Genomic DNA, 12,931 nt, shown 5'->3' on the forward strand with positions numbered 1-12,931 from the left:
AGAGCACTCGCTGCCTGTGTTGACACTGGACCGATATGCGGCGATGCTCTTGCGTGTGAAAGCGTTTGCAGCGGTCTCAAAGCGGCTACGGAGAGATTTCGCCTCGGATGAGAGATTAGGAGGTGGTGGTGGTGGTGGAGGAGGAGGAGAAGGAGGAGGAGGAAGAGGAGAAAAAGCGACGAGCATCAGGAGAAAAAAAACCTGCTATCTTTTGGTCCATCGCGTCTCCTCGGTGGCAGCAGGCCCGTCGACTGGGAGCGGAAGCCGGGGGCTGGATTTGAAATGTCGCAAGGATGTGCTGGTGAGTCGGCTGGTGCTGCAGAGCTTGTATAAAGCCGGTATTGAAAAAAATGCGATTTAAGAAGCAGCATTTGTGGTTGACAGCAGAAATATTGCAGGGAGTGGTCGTGTTTTATCAATGTTATTGACATATTTTAGCTTTTGCCATGTAAATACTGTACATGATAGCTTGCAGAGGCCTGACGAAAGATGCAGATAAGCTAATCACCTGCACTCAAGGCTATCTGATAACCATGGCGTCGTTTCTGCTCAACGTTGTTTTATTTCTTTAAATAGCAGTAAAATATAAATATAGAAAATACAGTAAAACATATTGTAGCATGAGCTCCAGCTAAGTATCCTGTCGCGCAATGCATGAATTATAGGCAATATAACTGTTTATATCATCAGGGAACTGTAATCAGCTCTCTTCCATAAACGCCCAATGCAAATGTCACAGCTGAAAATAAGCCTTTCTAAATAAAGAAGCAAACATGACATTTGTTTGTAGCTGCTTGTCATTCCCGGCTTATTTTAGCTTACAGTAGATAAATCTGCTGCTGCTTTAATACTCACTCAGGCTTCTTTTCATTACAGAAAGCTTGATGATGAAAGGAGGAAGAGGAGGAGAGAGTGGAGTGAGCACTTCCTGGTTTGGGAAAGGTTATAATTAGACCCTTGCAAAACCAGGTACCCTACATCAAGATTGATGTAATATGATTAAAATAATGTGCCATAGATGCAATAAACTAACAGTTTTCATCTTCTATCGCAGAGACGTCTGTGGTCAGGAGGTGATGGCAGTGCTGACTGAGCTTCACCACTACTACTACCCATTCCTACAGATGGACGCCCCCCTCCTGCACGCCTGAACCTGACCTCAGCGCTGCCTCCTTCCCCTCCTCTCCTTCTGCCTCTCCTCGCTCATCTCCCACCTCTTCCTCCTCCCCCGTCATCCAGCTGCACTTGCCCTTTTCCCACCTCTCCTCCCAAAGCCTCCGTACATTTTCCCAACATTGAATTGTTCCTCTACAGTCTTACTTTATTATGGCGTGCTTTGGGCGCTCTCTGGACTCTCCGTGCACACTGGCCTTGCTGGTGGGCTTCCAGTTTGCCTTTGTTCTCTATTTCTCCCTTGGGGGCTTCAAAGGCCTGGTTTCTGTCCTTGTGCACACCACTGAGCCGGAGTTTGATTACTCTCGACCTCACGACGTCTATACCAACCTCAGTCAGCTGGGAGTCCCGCCTCCCCCGCCTCGCAACTCCGGCACTGGACCCCCAGCTACAGGAGCACCGCTGAGAGACTGTCAGATCCCCTCTCCACTGCTGGGTGAGAGAGTGAGACGGGTTAAATGTGTGCTGTTATGTGTTATACATACATTTAAAGAGCAAGAGTATCAATATTTATTTTCACACTTCCTCATTCCCTTCCTCCAGTCGGACCCGTATCGGTCCATCTTTCCTCTCCTCTCACTCTGGAGGAGATCAGACAGAGGAACCCGTTAGTGTCGCTAGGCGGACGGTACCGGCCTCCGGACTGTGAGCCCCGTCACCACACAGCGATAGTGGTACCGTACCGGAACCGGCAGACCCACCTACGAGCCCTCCTCTACCATCTGCACCCCTTCCTGCAAAGACAGCAGATCCACTACAGCATCTACATCGTACAGCAGGTCGGGTCTCGTGTGAGTGTGTGTTTTGTATGTGTGTGCATAGGGGTGGTCACATAATGCTTTTTTAGGATGAAATTACATCGCTGTTACTGGGAAAACCCAATCAGTTGTGCCGCTGTAATATAAGTAGGTCTATTACCTTGTAGTACTGGAATAGACTGTTTATTACTGTAATGATGGGACAGTCTAAACCCTTTAGTTTAATGCTGGTTTATTTTTTGTGTAAAACTTAGAGTAATAATCTTGAAGATTTTCATTAAAATAAATGTCTGTTAAGTCACTATCTCTCGCCGAATGAGGTAACACAATGGTTATTGAGCCGATGGCCCACTGATGAAAGCCTTTGCATTTGTATAATTAGGGACTGGCTGTCGGTGGCGACTTTTGCGGAATAAATTACAAGCAGCGCCCAGTTAGTGACGCTGCTTTTCTGGTCTATGCAAGTGTTGCGAGTAAACAGTAATCTACTATGGCTGAACAAACAAAGAAAAGATCGATGACTACAGATACAACTTCAAAAATAAGTGAAAATCCAAAGAAAAAGAAAAACATTTTCTTACTTACTCTTTCTTTGAAAAATACATATTAAAATAACTTCATTTATCCGTAGAAACTTAATTTGTGTAAAACAATACGTGTACAGTTCACGTACCCAACAACATACCCCCACACACATATCACAACATTTGTAGAGCAATCAACAGTGCTAAATGAAGCTTTAAAACTTAAAACTTACTGAATATGCAATATATATAAATATATATATATTTTTTTAAATGAATGGTGTTAAAATAGATAATTCAACTGTTCATGAGCCTGATAGATGTGGGCACAAAGCTTGACATGGCTCTCTTAGTCCTGAAGGTGAGTGATCTGCATCTGAAGCCCAGGGGAGGTGACTGTATTGCCTGTGTGTGTGTGTGTGTGTGTGTGTATGTGTGTGTGTGTATGTGTGTGTGTGTGTGTGTGTGTGTGTGTGTGTGTGTGCGTGTGCGTGTGCGTGTGCGTGTGTGTGTGGTGTCCGAGGCTATTTGTAATCCTTTTACTTTAGTCCGTCTGTTGTAAATGCTGATCAGTGGTTCCTGCTCCAGTCCGATTATTTTACTGCTCATTGTTACGACTTTGTTTAGTGGATTGCGATGGATGTCAGACAGGGACCTAAACCAGGCTTTTATATTTAAGGTTATTACAGATTCAATGAAACATTGAAAAAAGTAAAGGCAAAATGATTTTCTATGTTTGGAACGTTCTGGTTACTCTTAAATACTTACGGTGTAATTTTAAGTTTTTCTGAGGTTTCTGAGCTGCCTTGGCAACCTAAAACAATTTTTTTTGCATGGCTACAATCAGATTATTTCAAATAATATGACTACACACAAAGGACATATACTGTAAGTCAAAATGTTTGTAGCTTGCATCTCTGGGCTGCTAAGTAGATGAACAATAGCAACATAGTGCGAGATCATAGTCAAAGAATCACCTTAAACGGTGTGTCCCTTACCCAATCAGAATTAAGGACTTAACACACTCTGTTTCTTAGTGAGCACATTTGTCTCTGTGTCTGACCTCAGTGGGGGAACGGTACCTTTAACCGAGCCAAGCTGCTGAATGTTGGCGTGCGGGAGGCCCTCAGAGATGAAGACTGGAGCTGCATCTTCCTGCATGATGTGGACCTGCTGCCCGAGAACGACCACAACACCTACACCTGCCACAAGCAGTTCCCCACACACCTGTCTGTGGCCATGGACAAGTTCAGATACAGGTAGAAGCACAGCGGGGGGAATATTTGGACTTTTATAGAAGTGCTAAGATATAATGTTGAAGCTTGTAAACTCTTGATGTGACCCTCCCAGGCTGCCGTACCCACAGTATTTTGGTGGGGTGTCTGCAGTGACACCAGACCAGTACATGAAGATGAACGGCTTCCCTAACCAGTACTGGGGCTGGGGTGGAGAGGATGATGACATCGCTGCCAGGTGAGGGTGTTGAAAGCAGCAGAGGTCCATATCCCATAATGACAGAGTGAACTCTGCATGTTTACACGTGTGTTCAGCATCAGAGCTACGTGTCACAGCCATTTCAGCCCGTCCGCCTTTTGTACTTCGGCTCTACTCATTCATCTTTTTCTTTCATGTTTACACTTTCTGTACCACATGTTTTCCTTTCCTTTGAGTTTAACGTTATGTCTCCTAACATCATCTTTCATCTTCACCTCCCCTCCCACTGCTGTGGCTTCGCTGTGTGTCTCTCACAGTGAGTATGTTCGCATGGACGAGCTGGCAGATTTGGGTTGGGAGTTTGAGAGTCTTCAGGCTCATCTCCGCTCTGTGCTGCGGTGCCCTCTCTCCACTCTCCTGCTCACTCTGGTTTCCAACCTAAAATATATATCATATAGTGGACATCAGCAACATAAGTTACACGTCCATGTTTTGACTTAGATAGCTGGGGTTGCACAGCAGCAGCAGCACCAGAGATGGAAAAAGGGAACCACAGTGTTTTCCGGCGCCTATAGGCCGTAAAATGTTATTCTCATACGTCACCCACAATTCTATGTTTGCTTTCTTTATTTCCTGCCTTGAAATGTATCCCTCAGAGGTTAGATGTACTCTTGCTGTTGTTTTCCGTTATAGAAAATAGCATGTATAGTACAGAGCCAGGCTTTATAGATCTAATATTATCCAGACCCTGAGATTTAGTGTTCCAGTTTTACGCCTCTGAATGAGAATATGCTGTTCCTGTTGACCCCTGTTGTGTGCTGTCTATCCAGAGTACGCCTGTCTGGCATGAAGATCATGCGCCCCCCAGTGGCCATTGGTCATTACAAGATGATCAAGCATAAAGGAGACAGAGGCAATGAGCAAAACCCACGCAGGTACGAATGGACAGGTCATTTTTGCAGGGCGGTTGGGGTATTTCTGATCTATGTAGCATCACTTTGTTCTGCCTTCTCTTTGAACCATTAATATTTGTCCTGGCTTCAATCCGAATGCTGGGGAGTGAATCAGAATTATGCCGTCTCTCTCCCTCTTATATCTCCAGCCCCTTCAAATGTTGAGGTTTAACTGTAATGGCGGTTTCATTTTTGTGGACACTGTTTTGTGTGGGGTTGGCATTTTCCTCTGCTCGCTCTGTTGAGCCAACAATTTCTGCTGCCTCAGGCGGCATTCTCATTTGTTTTCAAATTTAAAAGAACATTGCATTTTTCATGCCTACCGTGCCTCAGAAAGATTGTCTTCATTATAAAACAAGTTCCTGCAAATTCGCTTTAATGCCAGAAGTTATATTCAAAAGGTTTTATATCTCAAACATAAGACTAATCTTTCCTACCTTTTATGTAAAAGGTCTTTTTACTATAGTACTGAGAATGGAATCATTTGACATTTTGGGAATTAGTGAATCTGCCCCTCTCACATCCATCTGTTAAATAATGTCGCTAAAGCAAGTAGGTGAATAGACTTAAACATATAGGCAGAAAACAGCAAGCCTATCTCTGTCCAAAGGTACCAGCTACCAGCACCTCTACAGCACAAAATCTCTTTCTATAGCTCTTTTGTTTCATCCGTCGTGTTCAGATTACAACAGGGGGATCTGTGCACAAAGTATTTCCCTCCAAGATGCAGTGTCCTCTAACAGAAACTCCAGGAAGTCACTGCGTCCAGTCAGGACATACTTGGGTCAGTCAAAGCTGGTCGATAGAAGCAATAATATTTGAAATTGGCGCCACATCTGTGGAGAAAGTTGTCCAAACAGCTTGTGGTTTCGCCCATTCTACATTCCTACATCACCCAGCGTGCATTGCGCCCCTCCCTCTGAAAGGAACCGCCCAGTGAGAGACGCTGACGTGAAATACTTGGCTATGGCGATGGCTCAGAGCGGTACAGAATCCAAAATAAGACGAGAATATACCGGTGGATCGTCTAAAACATCTTCAGGTCTGCAGTCTGCATTTCAAACCTGACGATTTTGAACGAGACGTGACATCGGAGGGGGCGTCCTAGATTGAGGAAGTGTAGTTTAGCGAGCTCCCTGGCCTCCGCCAGATGACGTGTTTTACGTAGTCTGACAGAGGTTTTCCAGGGCCCATTGGAGAAGCGGATAGCGTCCTCCAAAGGCACAGAGCCAAATTGCATTTTTTTCCTACCATAATGGCATTAGCTTCCCGTAATAGCATGATGGGACTGAGGTTGAAAATCGTCAAACTGGCCCTTTAAATTGTTTCTCAACTGTGTACAGAGCCATGCTTGCTGTTTCCCTGCCTCCAGTCTTTATGCTAAGCTAAGCTAACTGTTTCCTGATTGTAGCTTAATACTTACATACCTCATCTGACACTTTTTGACCCTGAAACAAACACAAACCTTTGATTACATTCATCTTTCTAGATTTGACCTCCTGAAACGGACCAGACTCAACTGGCGCTCTGACGGCCTCAACTCTCTGAACTACGAGCTCCTTTCCAAAGAGCTGGAGCCTCTCTACACCAACCTCACCGTCAACATCGGAGAGGATCCCCGTCTGCCCCCAGGGAAAGTACCTCTTACTGTGAAAACAACCACCCCTGTCCACCAACGTAGCATCAGCAGCAAGAGCGGGAGCACGGCCAAACAGGAGCAGAGGCAAGCGAGCAAACGGGCTGAGGCAGCAAATCTGACCGCGCTCAAGTCGGTTGGTGACAAGACAGAACCTGCCCGGTCGAAGGCAGCAAATCAAACGACACAGGAGAAGACAGGTGTGATGAAGTAGGACGAGGTGTTTAATATAGGGACTACATCACATCTGTAGCATAGAACAGTGTTCGGTTGTGAGATAAATACACCAGCTTTTTGTGCTCAGTGCAAGTTAGGGATAGATATGCAATGGATCAAATAACCAAGCCACTACAGCGGTGCGTTCAGGAACACGACTGAGTCAACTCTTGGTTTATCGTCCACTGAATGTGACTCTGGTACGAGTCTGCGGTCATGCAATTGACCGGTTCGGAGCCAGGAGAAAAAATGGTGCAGGACTCCACGTAGAGGTCCAAAACAAGCTAAATGAAAATGAGACAGCAAACATATAAATCTCTGCTCTTTTTCCAGACGTCGTAAGTTGTAAGCAACCCATCTGCTGCCAGCAGACCTGCAGCTTCATCCAGTTCGCTCCCCCCAAAAAAACTGCTGCTGTCAGTCCGCCCCGCTCCACGGTGGGTTTGTGTTTCCGTGCCTTCTCTCTTTTATGCGCATTTTATAGACTGGTATAGTTGCTTTTAGACGCTGACCTGGGGTTCATTTTTCCTCTCCTGCGTCGCAGCAAACGTTAGAAAGCAGGGAGGCTCGGACTGATCCTAGACCAGAGCAAACGATCTGTTCCAGGACTGCCGTTTTATATTTGTGTGCATCGATCAAGCGCTGACCAACTCCATAGTTATCAGACGACTCTAGAGTTTATATTTATATCAAGAGACTTCTTTATTTGTTTACTGGTTTGTTTCTTTCCTTACAGTCTGGTGCCTCTCTGACGTTTAGTTTCTAGACAATCAAATCATACGGGAAGATAACTATGTATCCAACCACATAACAAAGTACACACCTGTCAGATAAACATAGACGTGGCATGGTAGTTGTTGTCTAGCTCGACTATACTCTCGATACATGGATAGACCTGTGCATCTGGTATTATCTGTACTCTTATTTTTCTTTTAGAATAGTCAGGTATGGAAAAAAAAACTTGCAAACAATATTGTCAGCACGTGGCGACACATTTGACAGTTCAGATTGTGTTTTTAATAATTAAAATAGTTACGATAAAGCACTGTGTATAGATGTAGGTCAGCTGGACGTCTTCACGGAGGGTCTTTCAGTATATTATGAAAGACCCCGGTGCATCTAGCCGCTAAAACAAGCCTCTCCTTGTCTTTATGTGCTAGATGGAAGCTTCTGTGTCCTAAAGGGAAGGAGACAAGGAAGAAAGGAATGTGTATCAGGCAGATAATTAAGTAGTTTTACTCTGTGGCCTGCCAAACTAGGACATGCATGTAGGTTATTTGTGTGAACAAATCAATTATCATCTACTTCTGTGATCTAAAACCCACTTCATCTCTCAGATGTTCTGTTTGTTTTCAGCCACGTGGAATGTATTGTTTTTAACTGTCATCCTTGTTTACCTTGTTGTGAAGGGAGCGTTTATCAGGTTACATCAGTTAGAGGAACTCCTTTTTTTTTTGCTGCTATGACGAGGGAAGTGGTTTAATTCCATATTGTAACACTGGATTTCTGAGGTGGATTATCACACTAACAGGTAATGTATTGCTCATGTTTGAATGTATTTAATTTATTGATCTATTTATTGACTCACTGATACATGCAGACTTCTATAGTTTCCGGGGTCTCCATTGTAGAGCAGATTATCATCGACATTTACACTATATCTCCATGCTCCTTATGTTAACATTGTGCCTCATGAAATAAGCCCATATTACTGATGGCATTTTTCTGGGTTAAATGTGAGCGCCCTCAAGTGGCTCGTCCTGGCATAGCGCCAGCCGTGAGGAACCGAGGACTGAATGAAACTGCAGTGTTGTGACTTGAATGTTAAATATTAACGTCGGCCATTCACAGGTTTCAGCCAATCAAATCTTTGCATTGCTCTGTTTGGAGGGCGTCTTGTATTGCGTAGTATCACATGATTGATCCTGCCAGTTTAAAGGTGTAGGGCAACTCTCCGACTCTCACTGGTTAATAGAACCAAAAACGACATGATGAGTGATTTATGAATGGATCTAGTTTTGTAGAAGGAGTATACGTTTATATATATGATCAAATATTACCCAAAACAATCCGCACAAATGCATTGTTTTAACAGAGTACAATTATAGATAATAAGGCCTAATGTCTTAGCTTTATACATAAGAGTTTAGTTGCATAACAATAGATAATATATCCTCCATTTATCATATTGCCTGTGACGCCTGTGTGAAATTAAGCAGTGACACAATGAAAGCTTTTAAGGACGTTATGTAATCTCAGCAGATTAATCGGCAAACTGTGTGCTTACCTGGAGATTGTTCTATATTTAATAAATAGGCTAGTTTTTATAAAGGATGTTTTTTGCATAAGTGTTGGAAATATATACTGTGTAGTTTAAGAGAGGTTGTTTAGAAGAGGTTGTTTAATCATTCATTGAAAGCGTTTGAGAGGTTTAGATGTGATGGCTGGAAACCACCTGACTTAGAAAGACGGGATGCATCTAATACATCACTTATAATGAAGGAACATGATATTAGCATCATGCAATGCACCTGTCGTTGTCTTAGGTCGCCTTATTTACTGACCTTGTCCTCAAAATGAGAAGTTATTTACCTGTGTGTGTGCGCGTGTTTGCGAGCAAGGTCAACAAATAAGGCGGCAGAAGCAGCGATGATTGACAGCGTTGTGACAGAAAGCAAATGTCTATCAATAAAAACACATCATCAAAAAATGTGTCTCTCCTTCATTTTCCATCAGAAATGACCAAACAGATGAATGCAATGCTTTAAGTCTGCAGCCACTTAAATAAACGCCACACTATAAATACTCACAGTGACTCCCCCGCAACACCCCAGGCCTCTTAATGAACACAAGCTTTTAGCATTTTGATTAATGCTGCTACAGCTCTAACGCTGCAGAGATCAGATGCTCATGCTAGCCGGTAGATTAACAGTCATATATCATCATCGACACATAAGAGAGTGATCTAAAACAGCACAAACCTGTTACATCACCCTGTGTGTCGCAGACCTCGCTGTTCTATGTGGGCATAAAGAGGAGGATTAAAAAGTTGGATATGAGATCATACCTATAAATAGACAGTAACCCCCAGCGCTGTATGTTCGATCCGTTTCATAATCTAAAATGCTGCATGACTCACCAGAGAGGGAAAACAAAAAAACCCAGGAACTGGGGTGGCCAGAAAGAGAGCACCTTATAAGCAATCCCACTGCAACACAGACTGCAGCCTCTAACAGGACCAGGGAGTCAAAACAACTGACAGTCTCAAGACTTCTACAGCCTCTTCAAACACATAGCACACTCTTGACACTGTTTGTCTGTTGTAGTTGATGATACTAAGAGGTTTTCCTGGTACTTTTTTCCATGACTACATGGCACAATATCTTCAAAAATGTGTTCATCGGATTAAGTTAAACAAAAGCCACAAGTAGAAGTATTGGATGGTAAGATATGATACGTGGCTCACGATAACGATAATATCGCGATACAGCGATTCTGTGATAATTGATATATATCATATAATGATACTTCAGGATATCTGATTAACTGAAGAATACAGTGCAGGATTACTGTGTTTATTCGCTGCAATTTGGTGTCAGTTTCACAGCATTTAACACAAACTGAGATGAAACAAGGTCAGCTTTCAGTCTGTAACAATAGAATAACTGTTAAAGCAAAATAGGAGTTAGGATTTGAAAGTAGGTAGCACATCTCTTAAATTATTTTCACCGCTGTCGTCTTCTTCTTTTATCCTGCTGTCAACTTCTTCGTCAGCCAATTAATTTCCGTTCACATTACCCTCATTCATGTCTTTCAAGTGCCACCACGAGGAGTCATGAAGTAGTGACGCGGTGAGTCAAAATCACAGGGAAATCTGTTTAGAGCAGCATGTAGTTGTAAATTAAAATATTGATATTTGGCGCCACCTCTAATGGTAAATGCTAAAACCAAGGGAAATGGTTGTAAGTTGAGAAAAGTCACAGCACTTACAAATGTCAGCTACATGGTTAACGTTAGCTTATGTTAGCCGCCATAAGCTACGGGTCAACCAGATGAAGTTGAGGCTGTTGCAGCAAATATCCTTGGTGGTAATTTTATTGCCTATAAGCTCAGGACGATTCTGTTATTTTTTAAAGTAACATAGTCATAACTTTAATATAACTAGAATATTGAGGCTAACTTCTAGCTTAATCATTGAACTATATTTATGTGCCTTAAAGTGACATGGGATTTGAATTGCATGTAGTTACAGTATGTTCTGAAGCGACATTAAACAAAAAGAGAAAGAACATAATACTAAGCTATACTAACCACCCCTTATGGCGCAGTGTAATCGTTGACCTATTGCTGCGAGATATCACAGCGTAATGTCCTCTTTTAAAGACGTCACACCTGGACGTCTTTCTGCGGGACGTCTCTGTGACGCCGTCACTCTGTCATGGCAGCAGTGACAGTCTAGTTTGCACTTCCCCTCCAGTGGACTGACACACTGGCCTGCTGAAGTGAGCGTGGCAGGCAGACGCAGAGGGCTGAGGCAGCTTTTAGTCACCTCCTGTTACTGTATGGCCTAGGAGACACAGCTGACCTCTCACACCCTCAGCAATACTGACGCTCTGTTAATACACACACACAAACACAAACACATGCAGAGAGAAAGATACACCATAAACTACTGAACAAGAGTGCTCATTGTTACATAGAGATAGAAAAATAAAGTTGTTTAGTGTATCATGTCACTATACATGATCCACTTAAATGCACCAGTCCTAAAGGCAGGTTATTATTACAAAGGCATATTGTAGGGGCTCCTAGCATTATGAGCCCCTCCATATAACGTCTGCATCCATTTCCAAACACGTCATGTCATACTGGATATAGTGTAAAACACTAAAAACATGGTGTCTTTGGATTTATTATTTAACTTCAAGCGGACAATGCAATCAATTTTCTATTATTCTAATGTGTTTTTGAATGCCGTTGGTAAAGTTTTTCATTTAAAAAATTGTATACATATTTTAATTCAATTCTTTTTCAGAGCCTCTCCTTCCTCCTGACACGAACAAGCTGTTTTCCCATTCAAAGGTCAGACCTTAGCCACGATTGGCTGACAGTATTTGGAGTGACCGCCCAGCCCCTCCCCCACGTGGATAGTGGCCGCACTGCACTGTCACTCCAAAGTTGTAGAAATCATGGCTGCTCTGGGATCCGTTTTTCAGCCTTATATGTACGAGCCAGAATTGCCAGGAGGTATCGGAATGGTAAGTTGAAATCAATGACTGTATATATAGATGGACGACACGTCTCCATCTGCTCTCAATGTACAAAATTGATGCCAAAAAGGCAACTGTGATAGGCGCTGCCATCTTGCGATGGTGACGTCATTTGGAGTCAGAGTTGTGCAGTAGAGAACGGCGGGTGGAGCTGCCGTAGCCACTTCTGCTAACCAAATCACACACTTAACTTACCAAAAGAAACCCAGCAAAGATCCGGCACGTCGGTGTATTTAACAGCAGAACAGCTTCTTTTTTTTTTGTCACTGTATTTTTATTGAATTTTTCACAGATACAGCAGGAATGACAGATATAGAACAGCTTCTTGTGTTGGTCTGAAGCAGACGTTTACAGGTATGGAAATTTCAGTGACTGTAGTGATTGTTTTAGTTTCGTTTCCTCTCGTCATTCCTCCTCTACTCTGCTAATCCGGAACAGATTGTTTGCAGGAGCTGTATTTGTCAGGAGAGCTGTCAATCATCCTTTTTACAGCATCAAATAATTACTTAAAAGTAAACTTGTCAGAAAAATGAACACTTGGATGTAAATCAGCATGATACGAACTAACTTTATAGACAGAAACCATGTTTGAGAAAAATGTATTTGGCATGTATTTTGATTTTACAGTTTGACTCATGTCCCATCTGTTAACATAGAGGAGGCGGGCTTTATGACCTATACTGCAGCCAGTCAGCAGGGGGCGCTCGAAATGTTTTGGCTTCACTTTTAGGGAGCTGTCATGTCATCCATCTTTTTATACAGTTTATGGTGGAAATCTTGACTTGACTACAAGCTGGTGCAAGAAGGCAGCCTGAGGAGAATGACGGTGAATGACGATTGGTGGATTTCAGCCAAAGCAAGGTTCTACGTAGAAACCTGCAGCTGTTCTGATTGGCCCATTTCAGAGGCGACCTTTTTATAAATGTAAGTCACATTTCACTGTAAACAAAAGCAAAATATGAGAATA

At 43.0% G+C, this 12,931-nt stretch overlaps 1 protein-coding gene across 2 annotated transcripts; it reads left to right on the plus strand.

The window, feature by feature from the left end:
• The first annotated feature begins 177 nt into the window (after positions 1-177).
• Positions 178-9,384, plus strand: b4galt3 (UDP-Gal:betaGlcNAc beta 1,4- galactosyltransferase, polypeptide 3). 2 transcript variants are annotated; one of them, XM_069660423.1, is made up of 8 exons: positions 178-301; positions 877-969; positions 1,055-1,609; positions 1,717-1,964; positions 3,524-3,714; positions 3,806-3,928; positions 4,720-4,824; positions 6,332-9,384. In XM_069660423.1, exons 3-8 carry the CDS (start codon positions 1,327-1,329, stop codon positions 6,690-6,692), a joined length of 1,311 nt encoding a protein of 436 aa, XP_069516524.1. In that variant the 5' UTR covers positions 178-301; positions 877-969; positions 1,055-1,326; the 3' UTR covers positions 6,693-9,384. The 2 variants fall into 2 exon arrangements, with proteins under 2 accessions (XP_069516524.1, XP_069516525.1); XM_069660424.1 differs by having other exon boundaries at positions 1,717-1,952.
• Positions 9,385-12,931: the final 3,547 nt, after the last annotated feature.

The sequence above is a fragment of the Semicossyphus pulcher genome, unplaced genomic scaffold, assembly GCF_022749685.1.
Source record: "Semicossyphus pulcher isolate SPU_LCO1_2020_fin unplaced genomic scaffold, fSemPul1.0.p SCAF_13, whole genome shotgun sequence".
Classification (NCBI taxonomy): domain Eukaryota; kingdom Metazoa; phylum Chordata; class Actinopteri; order Labriformes; family Labridae; genus Semicossyphus; species Semicossyphus pulcher.